The 24689-nt window shown below is 50.2% G+C and overlaps 1 protein-coding gene across 2 annotated transcripts; it reads left to right on the forward strand.

Annotated features, from left to right (window-relative positions):
• Window positions 1-591: 591 nt before the first annotated feature.
• On the forward strand, window positions 592-24428 carry C1QTNF12 (C1q and TNF related 12). Of its 2 annotated transcripts, XM_053280587.1 has the most exons (8): window positions 592-1655; window positions 10500-10619; window positions 11431-11542; window positions 13476-13660; window positions 17293-17401; window positions 17944-18034; window positions 21669-21747; window positions 22390-24428. In XM_053280587.1, the coding sequence occupies exons 1-8, from the start codon at window positions 1467-1469 to the stop codon at window positions 22486-22488; spliced, it is 984 nt and encodes a 327-aa protein (XP_053136562.1). In that variant the 5' UTR covers window positions 592-1466; the 3' UTR covers window positions 22489-24428. The 2 variants fall into 2 exon arrangements, with proteins under 2 accessions (XP_053136562.1, XP_053136563.1); XM_053280588.1 differs by lacking the exon at window positions 10500-10619.
• The last annotated feature ends 261 nt before the right edge of the window (window positions 24429-24689 follow it).

A 24689-nucleotide genomic window follows, 5' to 3' on the forward strand; every position in this document is an offset into this window, starting at 1 on the left:
CATCTTCTGCTTCGGAGCAAGAAAAGGCTTCCCTACCACTATGGTGTGCGGAACTCCCTGCCACTAGATGTGCCACCGTTCTCTGTCTTGGGTGGCTTTGAAAGGGGGTTACGCCCATTCTTGAAGGACAGCTCCAGCTTTGGCTATTAGCCCGAGCATCTTCTCGGTTGCCCCTTCCTGGCTCCTGAATGCTTCCAGTTCACGGTTGAACGGCTAGCCCCGAATGCTGCCCTGTGGACCTGTCCTTGAAGAGCACGGGTGCCCCTGATTGAACAAGGCCCGGGGTCTAATGAGCTGTGTCTAACGTTTGGCTGGAATGCTCTGAAGAGTGGATTTGGAAGGTGGGGGGAGAGAGGGAGGGAGGGAGGGAAAAAGAAAGGAAGGAAGAGGGAGAAGACATTTCTGATTTAAATCTCCTTGGCACAGGCGAAGATTCCACTTTCCCGCCCGTCTCCCCTTAATAGGAGTGTGAATGAAAGGTCTGACAACTCATTAGAATGTTATTCCCTCCCTCTCCGATTGGGTCTCTCTCCCTCTTCTTGGTCCCCCCCCCTTCCCTGCTTCTTCTTCAAGTTGATGGAAAACTTTCCCACAAAAGCAGTTCTTTGCTGAGGTTCCACGGAGAAGGATCTTGCAGCCGAAGGGGAAGGAACGGAGAGAGAGAGAGAGAGAGAGAGAGAGAGAGAGAGCCAGAAAGCAGTTGGAGCAAAATAAATAAATAAATAAATAATACAGTTCTGGAGATCCCTACGAGATCAAAACGGAGAAGAAACAGATTATCCGAAGGCAGAAAGTTCGTCTTGGCCGGGGGATTGCCAGTTGTTTCTCTGAAGAGAGATTTTTCGGCTCCTGGAAGAATTCTTGGATCCGAACATGTGGGAAGTTGGCCCCTTTGGACTTCAAACTTCTGCACACGTTTTCCCACCGGTGAGAAAAGTTGTGGGGGGCAAGTTCTAGAGGGGTGGGTAGCCCGGGCCACTTTCTGTGAAATTTCGGGCTGAAATTTCGTGAAGTTTCGACCCAATTATTGGTCCCACACCTCAGCCTGCTCCTAACCAGTCTTGGGATTTTCCAAGCCTTTTGGACGACCTATTTTGTCCCCAACTGAAGTGTGAGGGTTGGAATCATTTTTGGCGAGGAAGGGAATTGGATGCCGGGGGTTGGACGGACAACCATTCATCACTCTAGAGCCTGGATGCTCATCTTGGGCTGCTATCTCAGAGGAGTATAATTCAGCGAGCGCATCACTTAGGCGGCCGGGCTTAGCCGGAGAACCTTGGGACCAGCAGAAGACCAGCTGCTGATGTGTGGCCGTGGTTCTGAACCAGCAGCGAGAGGCTCGAACCGGATCCGATCCTTTGCTTGAGAGAAGAAGGGAAGGGCAACCCACAGTGCCCGGAGACTGATCTCCGTTTTGGTGTCCGTCTTCAGAGGGTTTCCTCGCCTCTCATCTTTTCCTCACGAAGATGCCCGGCAAAGCCAGAATACGATGGTGGAGTTGGTTCCTTCTGGTGATGCTGGTGTGCCAGGAGGCGTCTCGTTTCCGAGTCGCCGCGGCGAAGAAAGAACGGAAGAAGCTCAAGGAGCCCAACCAGTACACCGAGCCTTTCAACGCCACCCTCTCCAACAGCGAAGAGCTCAACGGGCACTCCAAGGTCGGTATATCCCGATACGCAGAACCGTATTTCCATGTAACGACTGTGCAACGGCCGACTTGACTATCTCCGGGGCTCAGACCAGGAGGTGACCCTTCCATAGCGCCTACCTCCTCCTAGACAGCCCTGGGGGACGACCCATGGGGTGTTAGAATTGGAAAGGGGGCTTGGAGGTCATCTAGTCTGACCCCTTGCCCGGCGCAAGAAGCGGACAGCGTTTCTCCCCCTGACAGAGGACCCTCCAACCGCTGATTGTCAGAGGACCCTCCAACCTCTCCCGCAAAGTAGAGACCCACCGAGGCATGTGGCAGACTGTTCCACAGTGGAACAGTTCTAACAGGAAAGCCTTTCTAACGTCTACCCTAAATCTGCTTCCCTGTAATTGGAACCCATTGGTTCTAACAGCCCTCAGGAGGCACCGAGAACCTCCTCTTTCAGTCAGCTCTTTCTGGAGTGCGTGAGCCCTTCAGATGTTTGAAGATGGCTGTCCTATCTCCCCCGGTCTCCTCTTCCGCAGGCTAAACCTAAAGAAACAACTTGTTCCTTATAGAGCTTGCTTTCCAGACCTTTCACTATCTCAGGTGCCCTCCCTTGAACCCATTTCAGTTCATCAGCATCCTTCTTAGGATGCAGGGCCCAGAACGGAGAATAATATGCCACGTGAGGTCTGACAAGCACAGGACAGAGTGCAAATATTACTTCCCATGATCTGCCGACTATGCTTGTTAATGTCGGTTAGATTCCCATTTCACAGGGGGGAAACTGAGGCGGGGGGGGAGATTTCCTCCCAGCTCTTCCGTTGGACTCATTCATGAACCCTGGGCGTGGGCCGGCTTGTGAAAGGCCTGCATTTAGTGGTCCAACGTTGGAGATGCATTGCCACGAGATACACTGACGACCACTAGCCTTGAGCTGGCAGACAGAAATCTGGGAGACAAACAGCTCTAATGGCTCACAATGGAGCCTCCATTTTCAGAGGCAGTGTATCAGATTCTAGAGGGGGCACAGCTAGGAATGGTATTTCCCTTGTGCCCTTGGTGGGTTTCCTAAAGACAAGCTGTTGGCCATTGCTGGGCCAAACTTAATGTGAATTTAATCGCATCAGGGAAACTTTCTTTTCTGTAAATAGAACACACAAGGTTGTCTATTCTGTAAGTCGCACAGACAGTCTGGGGCTCTGGGAGGTGGGCTTTAAACTTATCCCCTCCATGGTCCCAATCCAGATCCCCCCCAGAGCATGATAATTATGGTGGAAGAGTGTACCAGTGACCTTAACGTAGGTTCCAAGTTCCCTCCCTGGCAGCATCTCCAAGATAGGGCTGGGAGAGACTCCTGCCTGCAACCTTGGAGAAGCCGCTGCCAGTCTGTGAAGACAATACTGAGCTAGATAGACCAATGGTCTGACTCAGTATATGGCAGCTTCCTCTGTTCCTATGTACCGAGTCAGACCATTGGTCCATCTCGCTCAGTACTGTCTACACAGACTGGCAGCGGCTTCTCCAAGGTGGTGGGCAGGAATCTCTCGCTCAGTCCTGTCTTGGAGATGCTGCCAGGGAGGGAACTTGGAACCTTCTGATCTTCCCAGAGCGGATCCATCCCTTAAGGGGAATATCTTCCAGTGCTCACACATGCAATCTCCCATTCAAATGCAAGCCAGCACAGACCCTGCTTAGCAAAGGGGACAATTCATGCTTGCTACCACAAGACCAGCTCTCCTCCCTTGCTTTTAAGGTGTTGATTGTGTCCTAAACTTGCAAGTTCAAGCCAAAATGCATCTTACAGCATGACCATATTACGTCTAACTTCTCTGGGATGCATGCTGACATCTGAGGGGCAACTTTTTGAAGATTATGGATGCTAGCCTCTAATTATAATTATAATTATTAATATTTATGTACTGCCTGTCAACAAAAGTCTAGATAGAGTTTAGTTTTATCCAGTGTTGTGTTCTCAGTGGAAATTCTGAGTTTCCAGCTGTTCTTCTTTTCTTAAATTTAGGTTTTTCTGACCCTTTTCTAAAGCTATGCCTGTGCTACAAATACCCAATACAATTCTTCTTGTGGGGTCAGACCAAAGAGCTACAGAGGGAGATTCTCGGACCTCTTTTTGCACATGCCTATGGGAGGAGGAGAGCTGGTCTTGTGGTAGCAAGCATGACTTGTCCCCTTTGCTAAGCAGGGCCTTCCCTGGTCAGCATTTGAATGGGAGACTTGATGTGTGAGCACTGTAAGATATTCCCCTTAGGGGGTGGGGCCTCTTTGAGAAGAGCAGAAGGTCCCAAGTCCCCTCCTCTGAGAGAGACCCCTACCTGAATCCTTGGAGAAGCCGCTGCCAATATGTGTAGATAATACTGAACTAGATGGACCAAGGGTCTGACTCAGTAGAAGGCAGCTTCCTATGCTCTTCCTAGGTTCCTATGAAATCCAAATTGGCCCCTAGGAGACATTCAACAGAGGGCAGAAAAGGATTTTCCAAAGTTACCAGGCAGACAGACATTGCCACATATTTCCCACCAGTTCTCCCCGGCACAAAACCATCAGCACCAGATCTTGTTGAACTTGGGAACTTCAGCCGGCCCTCTTCACAAGCTGCCGCTTGCTGAGTCTGGCTCTTGGCCTGCCTCGCTCAGTCTGCTGTGCTCTGACTGGCAGCAGCTCTTCTGCTTTTTCTCCCAGGCCTGCTAGCCAAGATGCGCAGTGATGTGAAACCACTGAGCTATGACCCCTATCAAAAATCTTCCCTGCCTTGAGTCATAGCATCGTGGTAAAACCTCTGCTTTGTATGTAGAAAGGCCCACAAGGTTCCCTCCCTGGCAGCATCCTCAGGTAGGGCTGGGAGAGATTCCTGCCTGAAACCTTGGAGGGCTGCCGCCAGTCAGTGTAGACAAGACTGATCTAGATGGATCATGGGTCTGACTCAGTTTGGCAGCATCCTATGTAATCCTTGGATTCGTGAGTGGGAAGGGACCCTAGAGGTTTTCTAGATGAACCTCCCTGCTCGGTACAGGGAAGCCGGTGATCTCTGAACCTAACCAGGGCCAGAGATCATCTTAAATGGAGATTTCAGGTATTGAACCCTTGGTTTTCAAGCCACAAAAATTCCCCTCGCTACCACTGAGCCGGGGTCAAGAGACAGCGGAAGGCAGTTGGGCAGCCACAACCGACGCCCCGCTTAACGGCGCACCCCAGCCGACACGGGAGTGTCCCAAGCAACGACATTCATGGCGCACTGAGCAATTTAGGGATTGCCTGTCTGTTGGCGGAGGGGGAAGTGAAATCCATAATCCGCAGGAAAGAGGGGTGTGGTCCCCAACGCTTAACGCCCAGCGTAGACATTGGGTTCCCATGTGGGTTTGGAAACCTTCAGAAGCCTGGTTCCCCTAATCTGCCAGTGTCTGCACAGGGGCTTAAGAGCGGGTAATTACCCCATTAATTAGTTAATAGGAGCTAATTACCCACCTCTGGGAGTTGTGTGTGTGGGGGAGAGATTTCCCTTGCAGGAAACAGCCAAAGACAATGCCGTCTCTCTTGCTCCTTCCGGGACATTTTTTCAAAGGAGTGTGTCAATTTAGCTGGGAAGAGGTTTATGGCGCAGTCAAAAAAAAAAAATGCTTTTGTGCAGCTTTTTCCCAGTGGAGGTTTCCTCTAAGCAATCGCCTCCAAGCAGGAGGAGGGGATGTCCCAGCCACAGACAAAGCGGATCTCAATTCACAGCTCAAGCATGGGATTTCTGGGATTCGGCGCCAGACCGGGTCAAGTTGGCCTCCCTAGACTCGGTTTCCCTAGTCTGTGAAATGGGTATAAAATAAACAGATGCGACAAGGCTCTTAGGAACATAAGAAGCAGGCTTCTACCAAGTCAGACCCTTGGTCCATCTAGCTCAGGATTGTCTACCCACACTGGCAGCGGCTTCTGCAAGGCTACACAGAGAGGAGTCTTTTGCATCCCGATCTCGGAGATGTGCGCAAGGGCATTTAGGACTTTCTGCATGCAACCTCCGGCGGAAGCATCTCCAGGTCGGGCTGGGAAACACTCCTGCCTGAAACCTCAAAGAAGCCGCTGCCAGTCAGTGTAGACGACACTGAGCTAGATGGACCAAGGGTCTGACTCAGTTTGGCAGCTTCATCTATTAATCAGGAGCATCCCTAGCTCAGTGGGAGAGCACCTGCTTTGCATGCAGAAGGCCCCAGATTCAGTCCCTGGCAGCATCTCTTGGTAGGGCTGAGAGAGAGACTCCTGCCTGCAACCCTGAAGAAGCCGCTGCCGGTCAGTGTTGGCAACACTGAGCTAGATGGACGAAGGGTCTGGCTCGGTAGAAGGCCGCTGCCTGTGTACCCTCTTCATTGCTTGTCTCCTAGTAAGCAGCCTTTGGGGCTAGACTGCTCCTGCGTGTGGAGGCTCTGTTCAGGTGCCTTAACCACTTTTGCCAGCTCCACCGATGTCAAGCGGGGTGTCCCTGCCCGTACCTGCGCTGAGACGAGGTCCTCCGTGGAGGAGGGAGGGGGCTGCCTTTGCCAAGATAAACAGCGAGGCTTACAGGCTGATGCCTTGGACGCCTCGTGCATGCCGGGGTAATGAAATAATAATACCACAAGGACAGAACATCCATTTGAACCGTCAATCACGGCCTGGCTGCTGCTCCGAGAAGGATTTGTAACCCAACGCGGGCCGTGGCAGCAGACGGGGCGGCCGCCAGCCGTGCCGGGTTTCTCTGCGGCCGCCGCGAGACGGCTGCAAATCGCCGGCCGCAATGGCTCCCCGGCTCGGGTTCCCGGGGCGGTCGGCCACGTCGGCCGCGTGTGCATTCCTTCCCTCTGGTTTCCCACGCCCGCGTGACCACGTCCCCCCCCCCGAGCCGCATTGCACAAGTTCAGACGGCCGCATTTCAAGGATCCGAGAGGTTTGGAAAGAAAGGAAAACACGATTCTGTTCTGCTGGTGCAGCGCTGGCTGTCCAGCTGCTTTTGGACTATGACTCCCATCACTCTTGCCAGGTTTTGTTGCAGGGGGTGATGGGAGTTGTTGTCCAACTAATGAGAGAAACAAGAAGTTTTGGGTTTTTAAAAAACAATTCTGTACCTCCATTGCAGGGAGGACAGGAGGGGCTGTCTCTCTTTTCTCTTTTCTTTTTCCTTTTCTTTTCTCTTTTCTTTTTCCTTTTCTCTTTTCTTTTCTCTTTTCTTTTTCCTTTTCCTTTTCCTTTTCTCTTTTCTTTTCTCTTCTCTTTTTCCTTTTCCTTTTCCTTTTCTCTTTTCTTTTTTCTTTCTCTCTCTCCTCCTCTCCCCCACCTCTCTCTATGTGTACTTTTCTTTCTATCTATCTATCTATCTATCATCTCTGCACTCTTCTTTCTTTCTTTCTTTCCCTCCCATCTCTCTCTCTCTCTCTCTCTCTCACACACCTTTCTTCTTTCCTTTTCACATAATCTCTCTCGCTCCTCTACACACCTCCCTCCCTCCCTCTGCACTCTCTCTCTTGATATCATTGGACCAAGGATTGCAACAAGAGTGCTCCCCTTAGGAACATAAGAAGCTGCAATATACTGAGTCCGACCCTCGGTCCATCTCGCTCAGTATTGTCTACCCAGACTGGCAGCGGCTTCTCCCAGGTGGCAGGCAGGAGTCTCTCTCAGCCCTATCCTGGAGATGCTGCCAGGGAGGGAACCTGGAACCTTCTGCTCTTCCCAGAGTGGCTCCATCTCCTCCTGAAGGGGGGAATCTCTTCTAGTGCTCACACTTCTAGTCTCCCTTTCATATGCAACCAGGGCAGACCCTGCTTAGCTAGGGGGACAAGTCATGCTTGCTACCACAAGACCAGCTCTCCTTGTGGCGACGTCTTTCATGGATGTCCCAATGTCTGCCCCGTACTAGTTTAAACTTTGGGCAATCGGTCCACACGTGCAATAACGGAATGTGCAGGGGGAAACACTCGGACATCCACACAAGACATCAGGTGCGCTTTCATATTGTCGCACGGGCCGAGAACGTATAATCTGATCCCACCCTCTGTGTGCTGTAATAGTGATGCTTTATACTCTCCCATGCATCGGGGAAATGCAGTGTGCAAAAGATCTTGCTTCCGGTTGAGCAACAAGAAAGGGTCATGTGGAATTCCAAAATTAGGCTGATGGCTGGAGTTTTGCGTGCCCATTGGGAAAAGCGTCTGGAGAATTCAGACGAGTTCAGAGAATTTTTGGTGACGACCGATTCGGGGTTCTGGGGCCGATCCGATCCCCTTCCAGAGCCGTCTCCCCGACTCGAGGGCGTGCTTGACAGATCTGGCGATGACATTAATTACTCAATTACCATGGAATGCACAAGATGAACACGACTAGGGATCCCCTAACTTTGGCTGGCGGCTGTAGACAGACGAACCTATTCTACAAGCACCCACCTGAGGCAAGATAGCCAGTTCTGAGGATGAATGAGCCAGAGTTTGGCATTTGGCGGCCCACCGGCAGATGTGGCACCCAAGCAATTTTATCTGGTGCCGGGGGGACCTTACAAAAGAAATTTCCATGCTGTAATACACACACAGAGTGTTTCCTCGAGTTTACGTTCCAGCTCTCTTTTTTTAATGTAATAAGGACATACACATTTAAAAAATGTAAGAATATAAGAAAAGTCCTGGTGGTTCAGCTAGCATTGGGTCAGTGACCCTCACTGGACTGCCAGGTGGCTTCTGGGGAGCCCGCAAGCAGGAGATGGAGGTGACAGACCTCCCCTTTCCTCTAGCACCTGCGATTCAGAGGTAGACTGCTGCTGTCTCTGGAGGTTCCATTTAGATCGCGAAAACCGAGGTCCCCGCTGCCTCCCCGGCCTCAATGGACCTGTTGAACCTCCTCATAAAGCGATCGGAGCCAGCAGCCACACCGGGTGGAAATCAGTTCCCGGAGTTAATTCTGGGGCCTGGTGAACTACCAAAGCGGTTTCAAGCTGAGCGAAGGTAAGTTCGCCCTTCGCTGGTTATGGCACCCCATCTGTATGGCCCTCTTCATTTTTTTTTTTTCTCAGACCGTCCGGTCCTACTAGTTTGGGGTTTTCTCCTTGCCTGTTTCAAACCATTCACTCAAAACCTCCTCCGGGAGCAATCCACCCTGCTCAATGAATCCCAACAAGTGCCTATACGCCCTCTTTTTGTTTTCTAATGCCGAGACATTCCCCTTGTTCGTTAACAAGCCCAAATTCCAGGAGGTGATTCATTCACGTTTCGGAGCTGACAGTTCATTCAGTCGGAGGGCATATTGACTGGAGGGCTTGTCTCGTTTTTTCCTGTCGATGATAGAAATTTGGCAGGCGAAAGGGTGGAACGGATGAGAACTGTGATCGACAGAACTTTGCCTTGGAAAGCAGACCGGTGGGGGGCATGCTATAAAAGGAAGCTCCGTGGTTCATAGCAACACAGGAAGCGGCTCCCTACTGAGTCAGACCCTTGCTCCATCTAGCTCAGTGTTGTCTGCACTGACTGGCAGTGCCACCTGACGAACAGCTGCAGCTGCCTACGGAGTCAGGCCACTGGTCCGTCTAGGCCAGGAGAGTCTACTCTGACTGGCAGCGTCTCCCCAGGCTGGAATTCTTCTTAAGTCCTTGTTGGGAAAGGAGGCGCTGTGCATGGATGGAAGCATGTAGTGTCTCTGGCTCAGAAGAACATAAGAAAAGCCCTGCTGGATTGGGTCAATCTCTATCCAGTTCTGCCTCTCGCTTCACTCCGTGGCCGTCCAGGTGGGTCTGGGAAGCCCGCAAGTGGGGAAAAGAGGGCAACCAAGATCATCAGGGGGCTAGAGCACCTTCCTTACGGGGAGAGGCTACAGCATCTGGGGCTTTTTAACTGAGAAAAGAGGCAACTCAGGGGAGATCTAAGAAAGGTTTATAAAACCGTGCATGGTGTGGAGAGAGTAGACAGAGGGAAATTCTTCTCCCTTACTCACAGCTCTAGAACCAGGGATCATCCCCTGAGACGGCTTGCCAGGAAATTTTTTAGGACTGACCAAAGAAGTCCGTTTTCACACCGTACACATGTAACCTATGGAACTCTCTGCCTCAGGAGGTGGTGGTGGCCACCAGCTTGGATCGCTTTAAACGGGGCTGAGACAAAAATTCATGGGGGGCGCGGCCATCCGTGGCTACAGGCTACCCAGAGTCTCAGAAGCAAGATGCCTCTGAATCCCAGTTGCAGGATAGTAACAGCAGGAGGGGGGATGCCTTCATCTCTTCCCTGTGGGCTTCTCAGAGGCATCTGGGGGGCCATTGAGGGAAACAGGATACTGGGCTGTATAGGTCTCGGGCCTGATCCAGCAGGGCTGTTCTTATATACTTATCATTTTTACATACAACTGCCCCCCACCCCGCCCCAACATATTAATGTAGGATAACTAAAAACGTTAAGACGGAAACACATTCTGGAATTTGAATTGCTGCCCTTTTTCCTGGGGGCTGCTGTGGTTTTTTTGGGGCGGGGGGACACAAATGTATGTGTTTGGAAAGAGCTGCAGATTGTGAATCCACAAGGCTAGGTAACTGTAGTATCCCAAATACAAGCCTGTCAATTGGGTTTTCAAGCGGCAAATCTGGGGAACCGGCAGGGAAGGTTCAGCCCCGAATGCATCCCCTCTCGTTCCTGATCTGGCATTTAAGAGTTGCCATCTCCTTGTTTTCTGGAGATCACGGGGATTTAAAAAAAAAAAAAAGATGATATATAAATAAATAAAAATAAATAATATATAAAATAGATATTATTTATTTGTGCTAGAGAAATAAATACAAATAAAAAGATGATATATAAATAAAATAATTGGCTGTGGATGAAATGGTCAGAATGCCCTCAATCCTTGTTCTTCTCTCCTTTAGATGCTAGAGTCTCCAGACCCTCGCATCACCGACCCGCGTCGGACATGGATCTCTTTTGTGCATCGTCCCGATGACAGCAGCAACTCCAAAAAGAAATGCAAAGGGAGAGATAAGAAATTAGTAGGTCATTCCTGGAAGCCTTGTTGGCCTTAACGTTAAGAAAAGCCGTAACCGGTCGTCACATTGACTTTTAATCATTAATTCATTAATTAATATCGGATAATTAAGTAGTCAGGAATTAATAAGACGAACCTGGCACGTAGAGAAACAGCCATTCTGAGCATTCCATCCACCGTTTTCTGGCCATCGGCCCTGATCTGATGTCACATTTTAGCGTGACCCGCGGAACGGAACCCGAAGCGAGGGGATGTGGGGAAAGGAGGTGGGGCTATGCAAATAGAGCGGAGCAGGAGGGTCCGTGATTGGGCAGGCCGGCTCCAGGTTTCAGGGGGCCATCCACGGGCCCCCTCCCACCTGTGTGGGCCCCGAGAGACTTGTTTGGTTGCTGGTACACCAAAGTGGCCCCTGATGTCAGCCCCAGGAGTTGGCAGTCTCTCTCCTCCACTTAAGGCCCTTAATTTTCTCCCTGGTGGCTGCTCCAAGTTGAATGCACTGAGTGGACGTCACGGACCAAGGTCTGATACAATCTGAGCAGCAAGTCCATTTCTCTTCACGCAGGGTCCGATTCAACCCAGGGCTGCGTGACTCCCGCCCTCCGGCCGTTGCCGGACTACAACTCCCATCACCCCCTGCCTATTGGCGGGGGGTGATGGGAGTTGTAGTCCAACCCCCCAGCTGGCAGGCAGGAGTTGTGTGCCTGTTGGGTGAAACCCTGCTTTGGGCGTGTGCAAAATATCAATACCAGAGCAGCCAATTCTGCCAGATTTTCTTGTCCTAAGATTGCTCTCTCTCTTTCTCTCTTTCCTTTTAGCGTGGGCTTGTTGGCCCCCCTGGCCCGCCAGGTCCTCCGGGTCCCCCGGGTGCCCCAGGAGCTGAGGTCACCCAGGAGGTTTTGCTACAGGAATTTAAAGAAATGTTAAAAGGTAAGGAGACTTTCCCGAATATCGTTCTCCAAAACCAAAACCTCACTTTTTTCTCCTCCCTTCCCCTCGCTGATCTCAATTTTAGCGATCAAGATGGAACCTCCAGAGACAGCAGCAGTCTACCTCTCAAAAGAGGTCTTTAGATTTTCTGAGAAGCAAAGCGTCCGGTCAGGTCATTTAAGCTGCGAGTTGGTCACAGAAGCATTCTGACGGGGTCACTGAATTTACCCGTATTAATCCGGGTCGGATTGAATACAGTTGTGTACACCAGGGGCCGCTGATACAGAAGCCCACCCTAGGCTCAATTTTGCCAGGGGTACGTCGGCGACCCGAGATGCCATATATCAACAGCTGCTGAAAGAACATGAAATCGCAGCATGCTATCCTTTTGGTTGGGGGGGAATGTCGTTTCCCACAGGGTTTGCTGAAAAGTTTGCTCGGAGGCTTAGCCAGGGCAGCAGGCCGGGCAGAGCGGGGCCACTACATCTTTGGCCATGTGCACTTACATCCATCCATCTGCTGAACATGGTGCGACAGGGAAAACCCAGAGGCATCGGACCCTCACTGTTGTCTGGAAAGAAGAACAAGATGATAAGCAAGATGCTTTTATATTACGCTCCCCATAGGAAACGCAGATTCTGGCCGCTGGGAATTCTGTCCACGTCTTCCAGAATATTGCGGAATTTTCCCTAAGCAACTGCGGAACATGAGCTGTGTGAGATAATCAAAGTTAAATGTCCTTTAGCTAGCATCTCTCTCTCTCTCTCTCTCTCTCTCTCAGTCAATGAAATCTTCAGACTCTTTTTTTTTTTAAAGTGTCGGTTATCCTGGCTACTTTGCACAGCTGGGGAGGGATGTAACTGGGGTGGGATGAAATGCTCCCCAATTTTCTAGCCCCATGAAACTGCGGCCATTTAGATAACAATTTGGTGTTAGAGTATTCACAGATGGGGGTGAAAACTCACAGGGAATTCTCCTGGTTCCTCTGGCCACCATTTAATTTTTTTTTTTTGCAGAATGCCCCTCAGAATGTTGCTATGTTAGGATTTGGCGGTGCTCTGGTGCATTCTGGGGAAAGGAACATGGCAGCGGACAGGAGCTGTCAGGAATTCTTGCATTTTTGAGTTTTGCAGTTGGAGTATTGGTTTCATTCTGCCCTTTCCACCTCTGAATGCAACTTTCAAAAGTCTGTCAGTTGCTAATTTCAGTGTTTGGACAACATTTCCCTGGCTGTACAGGAAACGTCAACATCTGCGGGAAAAAGGAAAACTAACTCACTCTTTCTCTGGGAAACAAGGGAAACGTTTAGATAACAATTTGGTATCTGGATACTTATTTCCCAAAGTGTTGAAATTTGGGGTCCTTATGGACAGATAACTGGAGTGTCTCAAAGCAAGTGGGAGCCGGTCCTGGCAGATTCGGGTTGGCGTGACCCACAGATCTGTTCGTGTTCAAAATATTTGAAGTGTGTTGGGGGGAATCAAAGGGGAGCCCACACACCCATAAGTGCCTCCATGTGAGTCAATGGGATGGAATGTTCGTGAGCCCAGAGTGCGGCTTAACAGACAAGCGGGTGGGCGAAGCTAATGGAACTGTGGCAAGTGGGGGGGGGGAGGAGTGCATGAACCAAAAAAGTGGGGAATTTATCTGCTTGAAGAATACTCCCTTAGGAGTTGCAAACCTTTCTGCTTTTGAGGGACCGAGCACCCACCCGCCCAACTGGCCTCCAGAAAAACACCCCGAAAACAGCAATGCTAGGAATGACATATGAAGAAAGACCTAAGACAGAACAGGGTCTCCTGTCTTGGTTAATATCTTCTGTTTTTTCATCATACTCCCCGCCACAAGCTCAGTTAATATTTGCATGCCAGGGATATATTTCAGGATTTTGTTTCAGGTCCTTTCACGCCCTCTTTTATCCTTCTCCCTTCAGACGCCACCGAGAGGCGGGCGTCCTCAGCAATACCACCGCCGCCTCCCAGCGAGATGCCCCCTCCGCTCCTCTCCTTGGACGAGATCTCCCCCTACAAGCGGGTCGAGGAGGCGTTCCACTGCAAACTGAAAGGCCAGGTCGTGGTGGACAAGAAGACCTTGATGGAGCTTCAGAACTTCCAGATGGTGAGGCGAATGAACAAACCTTGCCTAGGCTTTGAATGAGCATGGGTGTCCTGCCAACGGAGTCAGACCCTTGGTCCATCTAGCTCAGTTGTGTCTACACTGACTGGCAGCGGCTCTCCAGAGTTCCACAAAGGGGTCTTTCCCTGCCCTACCTGGAGATGCTGCCAGGGATTGAACCGGGGGCCTTCTGCAGGCAAAATCAGAGGCTCTTCCACTGACCGGCAGCCCTCAGCTTGGAAGAGGATGGCCTTTCTGTCATTGAAGAGGCTGATGGATTTGGAGCGGGCTCATTAAGGGAGTTGTGAAACCCCAATCTTGGCTTTTGCTTCATCAGGAAACAGTCCCCGAACTTGTGCTTTGAATGCAGAGAGTCCTAGTTTCAATCCGGGCTGGGAAAGACCCCCGCTCCGGAAGCTGCTGCCAGTTGGTGCAGACAATCCTGATCGAGCTGGGCCAAGGGTCTGACTCAGTCTGGCAGCTTCATATGGTCACCGGGAGCATCCATAGCTCAGTGGAAGAGCACCTGCTCTGCATACAGGACATCTCGCATTCAATCCCGGGCGGCATCTCCAGGTAGGGCAGGGGATGATGGGAGTTGTGGTCCGACAACAGCTGTGAGAGCCAAGGCTGCCCACTCCCTCCCGCTCTGGAAATTCAGTCTCCGTGTGGATGGATAGCTCTACTGAGTCAGACCCATATATCTCTGGGACACAGCTCCCCCCCACACACATATCACATCACAAGCTGCAATTAAACTGACTTTGAAATCCTTGCAGCTTAATCCTCTGCTGGGTAGCGAGTTCTAATTGCTAAGGGGTTAAATCTACTTGCAGGCCACGCCCGACGCGTCTTTTCTCCCTTCCCAGAGGTCCGTATTGTCAGTTTCTGGTGTGTGTGTGTGTGTGTGTGTGTGTGTGTGTGTGTGTGAGAGAGAGAGAGAGAGAGAGAGAGAGAGAGAGAGAGAGAGAGAGAGAGAGAGAGAGAGAGAGAGAGGAGAAACAGGCGTGTTTTATCAAGCGGTAATTTGCTGGTGCCAGAAAATTGCTTTTCAATTTCAAATTGGCGGTTTCGGGGGAATTAAGTCTCTACCTGCATTTAGCTTAATTGCTTTTAATGAAATGGGCAGAAATGGAGCTGCCAAAATAGAGCTGGCAGCTTCCCCTAACTTTGGGGGTGCTTTGGGAAGGGGTTGGGGGCTCAGAGAAAACGTCGCGTCTCACAAAATTTCAGACAGCCTTAGCCACAGTCCGTCCGGCCCACAGCAGCCTGGGTCAACTTGGTTTGTCTGCCTAATTTTGCCAGAAGCATTCTGAACGCCTTGTTTGGATGCTGTTGACTACAACTACCATCATCCCCGGCCACAGGGGATGATGGGAGTTGTAGTCCAACGGCATCTGAAGACCAAAGGTTTGGAGCCTTGGGTTTAGTATATGTATATCCTTCAAGCTGAGAAATGTCCCACTCTTTTTGTTCAAGCCCGGCTTCCCTGCCATCACTGAGTTTTACCCAAATGTTGACTTTAAAAAAAAAACCCTATTGGGTTAAAAAAAACCCCAACCTACTAGCTTAAAATTCTACTTTGGGTAAAGAATTGGGTCAATAATGTGTTGAAGTTGCAAAGATGGTTATTTTAATTGGTTTTCTATGATTTACAGTTTTGATGGTTGTATGTTTAATTGGTAAACCTCCCCAAGAGTTTATGTGGGGCAGTATATAAATACTCTGGATGAATGAATGAATATGGTACTTGTTTGTTTATCTGACACCATGATCAGTGACCTTTAAATAAGCATCTTACTGAATTGCCTCGGAGAAAATGCACCTTACAGAGCAGCACAGGCAAAAAAAAAAAAAAAAGCTAGATCTCTGCCCCAAGGACTTTACAATCAGGTCGGAATCAGTTTGTGCCGCTTGCTAAAATGGTCCATGATGATGACCCTCTGTTGGACAAGCTCCCCGGCAGTGCTAAAACATCCAATGAATGGGCTTCTTTCGTTTTTTGGCACACACAAGCTCCTTTTTCCTCTCCTCCTGACTGTCAGCCGAAGCCACGCTGGGCGAGCCAACGATAACAATAAACACGCCGCAACTGTGTTGATCTTAGCCTAAGTCCGATAATCTCCGGCAAGCTGTGTGATTTAGAGACGTCTCCCACACGGCGGTGCCGCTAAACCACGCTGTCTTGGGGTCTGCTCATTTTCGCGTAAGCTTTAGCGAAAGACAACAAAGAGAACCAAGAAATGCCCCCTTCCCTGTGCCAATGCAACCCAAGAAAGGGTCTAGGTCGGCTTCGGGGCACGCAAAACCACCCTGAGAAATGTCGCTAGTTGGCTGGAATCTCTCTCGGCTTCTCTGAAGCACCCTCGGCGCCAGCCTTGAGATGGGTGAAACGCCTCCCTCCCGCCCGGATACATCTCATTGGAACTTAGAAAGCTGCCGTCTACTGAGTCAGGCCCTCGGTCCATCGAGCTCAGCATTGTCTTCACAGACTGGCAGCGGCTTCTCCAAGGTTGCAGGCAGGAGTCTCTCTCAGCCCGATCTTGGAGATGCTGCCAGGGAGGGGAATTGGGACCTTCCGCATTCAAGCATGCAGATGCTGTTCCACTGAGCTATGGACACATCCCCTCAGGGGCATTTCTTACAGTGCTCACATGCAGTCTCCCATTCAAATGCAAACCCAAGTGGACCCTGCTTAGCAAGGGGGACAATTAATGTTTGTGCCCTGGTTTGGGGTGATGAATGAGCATGCAGTTCTTGTGTCATCTGCCCAACTTTGGCCCTCCAGCTGATGTTGGACTACAACTCCCATTATCCCTGACTACTGGCCAGGAGCCAGGGATGATGGGAGTTGTAGTCCACATCAGCTGGAGGGCTGAAGTTGTGCAGCCCTCATGCAAATGAATGAGAATAACTGGTGTTGTTATGTTTAGTCTATGAGCACCAAGTCCCGGGCAGCCACTGAAGGATGTGTCAGAACTTGAACTCAGAACCAGGAGGGCCCAGACCAGCAACAAGGGTCAACAGTAGGGATGTACAAAGCGATTCAAATTTGAATTGATTCGACTTGAATCTGGGTGCCTCGAGTGATTCAAATTTGAATTGAACTACCCCTTGAAAGGGCAATTCAGTTAGAATACAAATCAAATTTTCTAGTTTTGATTCGAATTTGATTTGAGAGCCATTCGGCAACTTTTAAAAACCATTCAGGCCCCCTACTTGGTTAAAAAAGGCGCCCAAACAGGGTCAAGGTTATTCAAATTTGGTTCAAATTCTGATTGAATTTTCGGACCAGATTCAAATTGGATTCAAATTCAAAATGAATTTTTAGAATTCAATTTGAATTTGAAATGAATTTAAAAAATTATTTTGTGCATCTCTCGTCAGAAGGCAAGATGTGAGTCAGGGCTGAATCCAAAGGTCAACTCCAAAAAAAAAAAAAAAAAGCATACTCCCAGTTTTACTTGCTGCCGTTCAACTATTGGAACTCAGGAACTCTGGTCAATCACAGAATTACTCTGTTCTGGCAAACGGTGTAGAACATTTGGGGACCTGGGCATATTATGGGATGGACGGAGCATGGCGGAGAGGTGGGAGTCGTGCTTCATTCGGAACGGTGTCTCTCTTCCCCACAGCCTGTGGCCAAGGGAGCGTTTCTCCGAGGAACTGGGTTGAACCTACTCACTGGCCGGTTCACAGCTCCAGTCTCTGGCATTTATCAGTTTTCAGCCAACATCCACATCGGTGAGTGTCAGGATCTTCTTGTGCTACGGGTGGGAGTTAAAAACCCTTCCTTCCTTCCTTCCTTCCTTCCTTCCTTCCTTCCTTCCCATAAACTCGCTCTCTTCTCTGCACATCCATCTTTCTTTTTTGTCATATAATCTCTCTCTCTTCCCTGTAATATTCCTTTCTTTTTCTTTTTCTTTTTCTTTTTCTTTTTCTTTTCTTTCCGTCCGTCAGCGGTTTGAGCATCAGTACCATCCGGAGGGATGCATGCTCATAGAGATTTTTGGCACCATCAAATCCTGTACGTGAGCTGGCTAGGGAACCTTGAGGACTTGTGGAAACTCATTTCAAAGATGACTTAGCATGAGTGTCTCAAATTGTAGAGGAAAACTTAAGATTTAGTGTGTGGGGGGGTGATTTTAAGAAAAGAGGGTTCCTCCAAGTTGGATTTGAAAACAGAGATGTAAAATCGCAGGATCTCCGAGGAGCAATGTCTTTCCCATTTCCAAAGATGTGCCGCCTGGTTTCATGTGCTCTCTACTCTGTTCTTCCTCTCCCAGACCACAGTGAGCTGAAAAGCAAGCTGCAGCTACGAGCCAGAGACAATCTCCGGGTATTGATCTGCATCGAATCCCTCTGTCATCGATATATGTGAGTTGATGACGCTTTAATCGCATTTCCGCTTTTATGGTGGGTAGTCTGGGTCAGGGCAGGTCAGAGGTGTCCTTGCTGCCCTAGGGAACGCAGGCAAACTCGAATCCCGAGATGCCGTTGGACTACAACTCCCATCACCCCCCGCCATGGTGGCAGGGGGTGATGGGTGCTTTAGTCCCACAGCCTTTGGGGACCCCTCCCTAGATAGATTGGACATTTGCTTCCCCTGCCTTTGAGACTCATTGCACGTGAGCAATGGTGTAAGCGTGGCACTCTGCGTGAGCTGAAGTTGATCATGATTGTATTTGCTTATCTGGAATATTTGGGTTAGATCCTGATGACAACCTCAGCGAATGGAAGACATTCTATGAATGCAACGGGGGCGATTTTTGACAGACCTCTCTCTTCCCTGTGCATCCACTGATCTCCCAGGTCTCACAGTGTGGGAAATGGCCAAAGTTTGGTTCAGGCTTGCACACTTTTGCCTCCCTGGCAATCTCTTGGGGCCTCTGCAGAAGCCCGTGTCGTGGAGCCAGTGCTGCGGGGGAGTTGCTCCTGCGTACGGATGTCTCTCTTGGCCCTTTCCCCAGTTGGTTGGACTTGGTCCCTCACACCTGCGCCGTTAGCACGAACGCCGCCTCAAGAGGAATCGGAAGTTTCTCCTGGCAGCCCTTGCGCCTCTGGGAAAGCGATCAGAGTCCAGTTGTGTGCGAGGGTTGGGACCGATCCTCCCCGCCGTTGACGCGGCTCCATCGCGGCTCCAAAGGAATGGGTCTGGCTGTTAAAGTTCTAATTTGGACGGTTTATGGGGGAGTGGAACAGAAGACAGAGCCTGGGGGAATCATGCTCGGACCGTGTGTTTTTACGGGCCCCGGACACAGTGTTCAAGTTCCCGGTTGAACCAGGGGGGTAGCAGAAAGCAGAATGCTGCTTGCTCGATCATTTCCCAAAGGTGCGGCAACCATGGCGTTGCCCGATCGCGGCATTGCAGTGCCAAAGAGAAGCATTCTGGATGCCTAATGAACAGCGGAGACTGCTTCCTGTTGAGTCAGACTGTTGGACTGTTTAGCTCCATGCTGCCAGCTCTGACTGGCAGTATTTCTCCAAGGCCGTTTTTCCGCTCAGGGACCAGCGATCCTTTCACCAGCCAGGATTTGACTCTGGCACTGCTTTATCAAGCAGTGAGCTAATGGAGGGGTCCGCAAAGGCATGTCAACAAGTGTGGCTGCTGCCTACTGAGTCTGCCCATTGGTCCATCCAGCTCGCTCTTGTCTGCTCTGACTGGCAGCAGCTCTCAAAGCTTCTGGGAAAGTGTCTTCTCCCATCCCATTGCTTGAAATTGACAGGAAATGCTAGAGATGGTTGGGATCTCATAGAATTGCAAGCGACACACAAGCCTCTGCCCATAGTCTCTGCCCTTTCACTCTCATTAACTCTTATACATGGAACTCCCTGCCATAATACCTACATGGTTCTATCTATCTATCCATCTATCTATCTATCTATCTCCATTTCTCTTTGCTTAAACTCTAAGCCTTCATCCTCACCTGAAACTGTCCATGTATTCATCATCATCATCATCATCATCATCATCATCATCATCATCACATAGCTGCCTTATACTGAGTCAGACCTTTGGCTCATATAGCTCAGTATTGCCTGCTCTAACAGGCAGCAGCTCTCCAGGACAGGCTTTTGGACAGGGGTCTTTCCCAGTTCAACCTGGTAGGGGTGTGCACAAAACCACCTGGCCCGGTTCAGCTCGAACCGAACCCGAACCACACTGGGCGGTTCGGTTTGGGGCCCCCTTCGAACCCCCACTCCGTTTGGTACGGTTCGGAGGGGTTCGTTGACCTTTTTTTTTTTTTGGATGGAAAAAAATCTTTCTTATTCCTTCCGGGGGGCTTTTCCAAAGTGGTGGTGGTGCAGGGTGTACACAGAAGTATCCCCTCCTCCCACCAGCCTTTCTTTTTCTAAAAAATCTCCCAGTTTGGCCATGCAGGGTCCCACTGTGCAGGCACAGCAGCTGCCGTGCCAGGGAATAGGCCTGGAAAGGGCCAAATAGCAATAGCAATAGCACTTACATTTATATACCGCTCTATAGCCGGAGCTCTCTAAGCGGTTTACAATGATTTAGCATATTGCCCCCAACATTCTGGGTACTCATTTTACCGACCTCGGAAGGATGGAAGGCTGAGTCAACCTTGAGCCCCTGGTCAGGACCGAACTTGTAACCTTCTGGTTACAGGGCGGCAGTTTTACCACTGCGCCACCAGGGGCTCTGGTGGCGCAGACGTCCGACGTCCGAATCGGGCAATCGACGTCCGAATCGGGCAAAGACGTCCGAATCGGGCAAATTTTTTTTCAAAAGGAAGGTTGGCGGAGGGAGGGAAAACCTCTGCAGACACACACCCCTGCCACCTTGGAGAAGCCCCCCAGAGGGGTTAAGTTAAAAAGAAAGATACACTATTTCCCCAAAAAGTGTCCAACGAACCGCTGAACTGGGATGTGCGTGTTTGGTCTGGGGTCGAGACGAACCGGGGGCTGGTTTGGCTTGACCCTGAACCTTCGAATGATTTGTTTCGGATTCGAACCTGTTTGCACCCCCCTGCTACCCGGAGATGCTGCTAGGAATTCAACCTGGGACCTTCTGCGAGCACAGCAGAACTTACTCCAGGCTTTGATGGATTAGCAAGTATCCAAAGGCTCATCACAGCCTGGAGCAAATTTTTTAAAAAAGGAGGGGGGGAGAGCCCCCTGATTAATTAGGGCGCTCTTTCCACTGTGCCACCTCGTGATAAGGGTGGATTCAGGTGAATGTTGGAGACGGTGTTTGGTGTCTGTCAACTTCTTGGTTTTGATCTTGCATGAATCAGTGCTGTTATCGGGGAATCATCTTCCTCCCCTCGGTTGCTTCATCTCGTGCGGAACGCGGTGAGGCCACAGGGTTCTCTGACTCATGGTATGCCTCTACCACTTGCCCCGTCTTGGCTTGGCCGCCTTTTTTGAGGGTTTCGCCAGCACCTGCTGGGTGTGGCAGTCTAGTCCTGGATGGAATAAGACCTGCATCGAGACGAAAGCAAGTCCAGACCAGCCTCTCAGCTGGCGCAGGGCACATTCGGAATGGTTTGCGTGCAACCGGGTTGCCCCCCTTGTGCAGTGTTGTGGTGGGAGGGTGAGGGCAAGGCGGCGAGAGATTTAGGAACCCTTTTGCTCTGCTCCCGTCAGGATGTGACCCTGGGCTGCGGTGCCAAGCCAGCTGCATGCTTGTGGTCAAATCACACTTGTTGGAAAGAAGGTTCTGGGAAACTTTGGAGGGTGCCACTTTGGAGGGTGCCCCTTTAGACACTTTAGAGGGTGCCCCCTCTAAGTTGCGAGTGTTGGAGACACCGTCTGCATGTTGGACACCATATTCAACATTCACCTGAATCCACCCTTATCCCAAGGTGTCCCAGTGGAAAGAGCACCCTAATTAATCAGGGGACTCTTTTTTCCTCTCTTTGCTCTAGGCTGTGATGACCCATTTGATACTTGCTAATCAATCAAAGGTAACTCTCCCCTTTAGAAACTAGAGGGTGCCCCTTTGCCCACTTGGCTAATGCCAATTTCTCTCCCTTTTCGGACTGCATAGGTCTTTGGAAGTCATTGCCGGTCTGGAGAGTAACAGCAAAATCTTCACAGTCTATGTCCACGGACTCCTGCAGTTACAGGTAAGGGTCTCGCAGCCTCCTGACAAGCTGATCAACTTGGCTGTCTCTTCTACCTATAGCAACACGGTGCTTTACAGAGAAAGAAAATCCAGATCTCTGCCCCAAGGGGCTTACAATTTAGACATCAACACAAGGGAGACAATAGATGGAGGGAAGAGACGCAGGGGCAGAGGGAAGGGGGGATAGTTCAGTGGCAGGGCTGTGGGTTTGCACTTAGAAAGTCCTAGGATCGATTTTTGGTGTCCCAGGGAGGGCTGCCAGTCAGTGTAGGCAGTACTAAGATGGATGAACCAATGGCCTGACTCAGCAGCCAGCTTCTTATGTTAATCATGAGCATCCATAGCTCAATGTCATCGGCTTTGCCTGCAGAAGGTCCCAGGTTCAATCCTTGGCAGCATCTCCCGGTAGGGCTGGGAGAGACCCCTGCCTGAAGCCTTGGAGAGCTGCTGCCAGTCTGTGCAGGCAATACTGAACTAGATGGACCAAGGTCTGACTCAAGAGGGAGCCACTTTTTCTGTCCGGCCCGATCGATGAGCACGGCCCTGGCAAAAGTCAGAGCGGCTCTTTCGGTGAAAACAGAGACCAGTGCCTCGTCCCGGTTTTCATTTTCTCTTCCGTTTGCTTTTCATGTCCATCGTCCAGGCTGGACAGTACACCTCGATCTTTGTCGACAACGGTGCCGGTGCACCCATCACCATCCAGAATGGGTCCGATTTCATGGGGATGCTGGTGGGAGTCTAAGTCGGGAGACCTCCAGCGATGGCGTAAACGATCCGAGAGCCTCCGTGCCTCAACGTTGACCCCTCACCGTGAAGGATCCGCCTTCTCTACGCCATTCACCAATAATCCAGCTGAGCACAGCAAACATGGTTTCCTTCCTGCCAGGGGTGTAACCACCTCCGAAAAGAAATGGGGTACAGAACAGACCTAGCCCACTGAAACCGCCCCCCCTCCCCGGTCCAGATTTATACCCACCCACCCCCTTTAGGGAACATTTTTGTCCGATACACTCGTTTGCCACTTCTGTGCTGAAAACAAAAGTCTGTCGTACTTAGGAGCGGTTTAAATACTGCTTTCAGGGGGAATTTTTCCCATCAGGCCATGTGCTCGGCTGTGAATGCCATAGGCATCAGAGTTCTTTCTTGGTCCAAAATAAATTTGGAGAAATAGTTCCAAATTTCCCTCCCATTGGGGATCATCAGCAGCCGTCTTGAGAAAATGTCTGTCATCTTACAGAACATTACAAAGTTCTCAACTTTGGGTTCCTAGAGGATGTTGGACTACAAATGCCATCATCCCCCTGTGGCAAGGGGTGATGGGAGTTGTAGTCCAACACCACTTGGCGTTTCCCGTGTTGGGGGCCCCTGCTGCCGAAACGTGTCTGCTGAAAATTCCCTGATGTTTCTTTTGGGGAGAAACCCTGACACTTACTTTATAACCCACCTTTTCCCGAAATGTGGGTGCTCGCCTAGCTTTTATGCAGCTTTGGGTGGTCAAGACAGTTATTTTCTGAACCAGTGGAACCTGCGAATATGTTTTTTTAGCAGCCTGCCTTGGCATCTGCAACGGGGTTAGCAAATGACGAGCCTCAGATAGTGTTGCAATTAAGTGGGTGGAATCTCAGATGGGAGTAACTGAGGGTCCCATGAAAGATGTTTGGTATTCCCCAGAGAAAAAGTGGGATACACAGAGCATAGATTTTCAAAAATGCAAAACGGTTCCAACATGTGGGATTGTGAGTCGAGAATAAGAGACCAGGAAAACCGATTCGGCAGGGACGAATCCCCATGAGCCCAGTTTAGGGGGCTCTTCTAAAACAGGGGGTCCCCCCAACCAAGGACCCATCACTCCAAACAATGGGTCTTCTGTCCCCCATCTTTATCAGGCCCCTGAATTCTGCTGACATTCCAATCTGCTTTCAACAAACCGGTGGTTGCTGCTTTAGAAGTCTTGTGTGATGGCGCTGTGTTATTATTATTTTTTAAATAGTTTAATAATAATTATAACGAAAAGAACTGTATCGTATTTAAATTATCCATGCTTCACCGCAAGCTCCCAGCCCCACTGTACAAAAAACCAAGGGTGAATGGATTGTCGGGTGATACAGTGAAATGGATTTTCTTCGGGAAAGAGATGTTCGTTTCGTTCTTCGCATCGCAAGCGAACGAAGGGGGAGCCCCACGGAGGGCGGATGGATGCCTTTGGGCGCACGAAACGCCGGACCAGCTGGCCGCTCGTTTCGACGTCTTCTCTTCCGATACGTTGAAATTGGACGTGCAACCGTGGATGGCGAACCGTCGGCACGAATCGTATGGCGTCCGAATTGCTCCGAAGCTTTAAGAAACCCAATCCAGACTTTGGTGGGATTTCAAAAGTAACTTTTAGAAGGCAGAATGAAACGTTAGGTGAACCCGCTTTTGGAAATTGCATTCTCCAGTAAAAACCCCTTCCTGCCCCTTAATAACTTAACCTGGTAACATTCCAGTGTCATAACACTCTGCGCTGTTCTTTACCCGCACCGGCACCATGTCGGGATACGGAGCAATGCCAACAAACGTTGAGATAGGGAAGTTGTCCATGTCTGAATATCTCCAGATTTTGAAATTCCAGATTATTCCGTCTTGTTTCTGAAGTGGTATCGATGCATTAAAGATTCTCCGCTCTTCCATGTTTTAAATTTCCACGATCGTTACAGTGTTCTCTTTCTTTGACTTCCAAATGTTGCGAAGCTATTTATTTCCAAAGTTCACTGCCGTTTTGAACTCCTTGGTGTTTTCACTGGCCTCGGCATCACCGCGCATGTGTGCGCAGTGACAGAATACTATACCAAGGCAGTCTTGATTGGGCATATACTGGATTTCACCGAGATAGTTTGGGCGAGAAAGGCAGGCCAGAGAGAAGCAAACTTGGAAGGAGTGTGTAGAGGATTTTCATCCAGATTC

This window comes from Hemicordylus capensis, chromosome 16, assembly GCF_027244095.1.
Source record: "Hemicordylus capensis ecotype Gifberg chromosome 16, rHemCap1.1.pri, whole genome shotgun sequence".
Lineage (NCBI taxonomy): Eukaryota > Metazoa > Chordata > Lepidosauria > Squamata > Cordylidae > Hemicordylus > Hemicordylus capensis.

Excerpts from the sequence above, each read along its gene's own strand:
- C1QTNF12 (XM_053280587.1), top strand. The coding sequence starts at position 1,467 with ATGCCCGGCAAAGCCAGAATACGATGGTGGAGTTGGTTCCTTCTGGTG. Across the intron at positions 10,620-11,430 it reads AAGGGAGAGATAAGAAATTA|CGTGGGCTTGTTGGCCCCCC; the intron begins GTAGGTCATTCC and ends CTTTCCTTTTAG. Across the intron at positions 17,402-17,943 it reads TTCAGCCAACATCCACATCG|ACCACAGTGAGCTGAAAAGC; the intron begins GTGAGTGTCAGG and ends TTCCTCTCCCAG.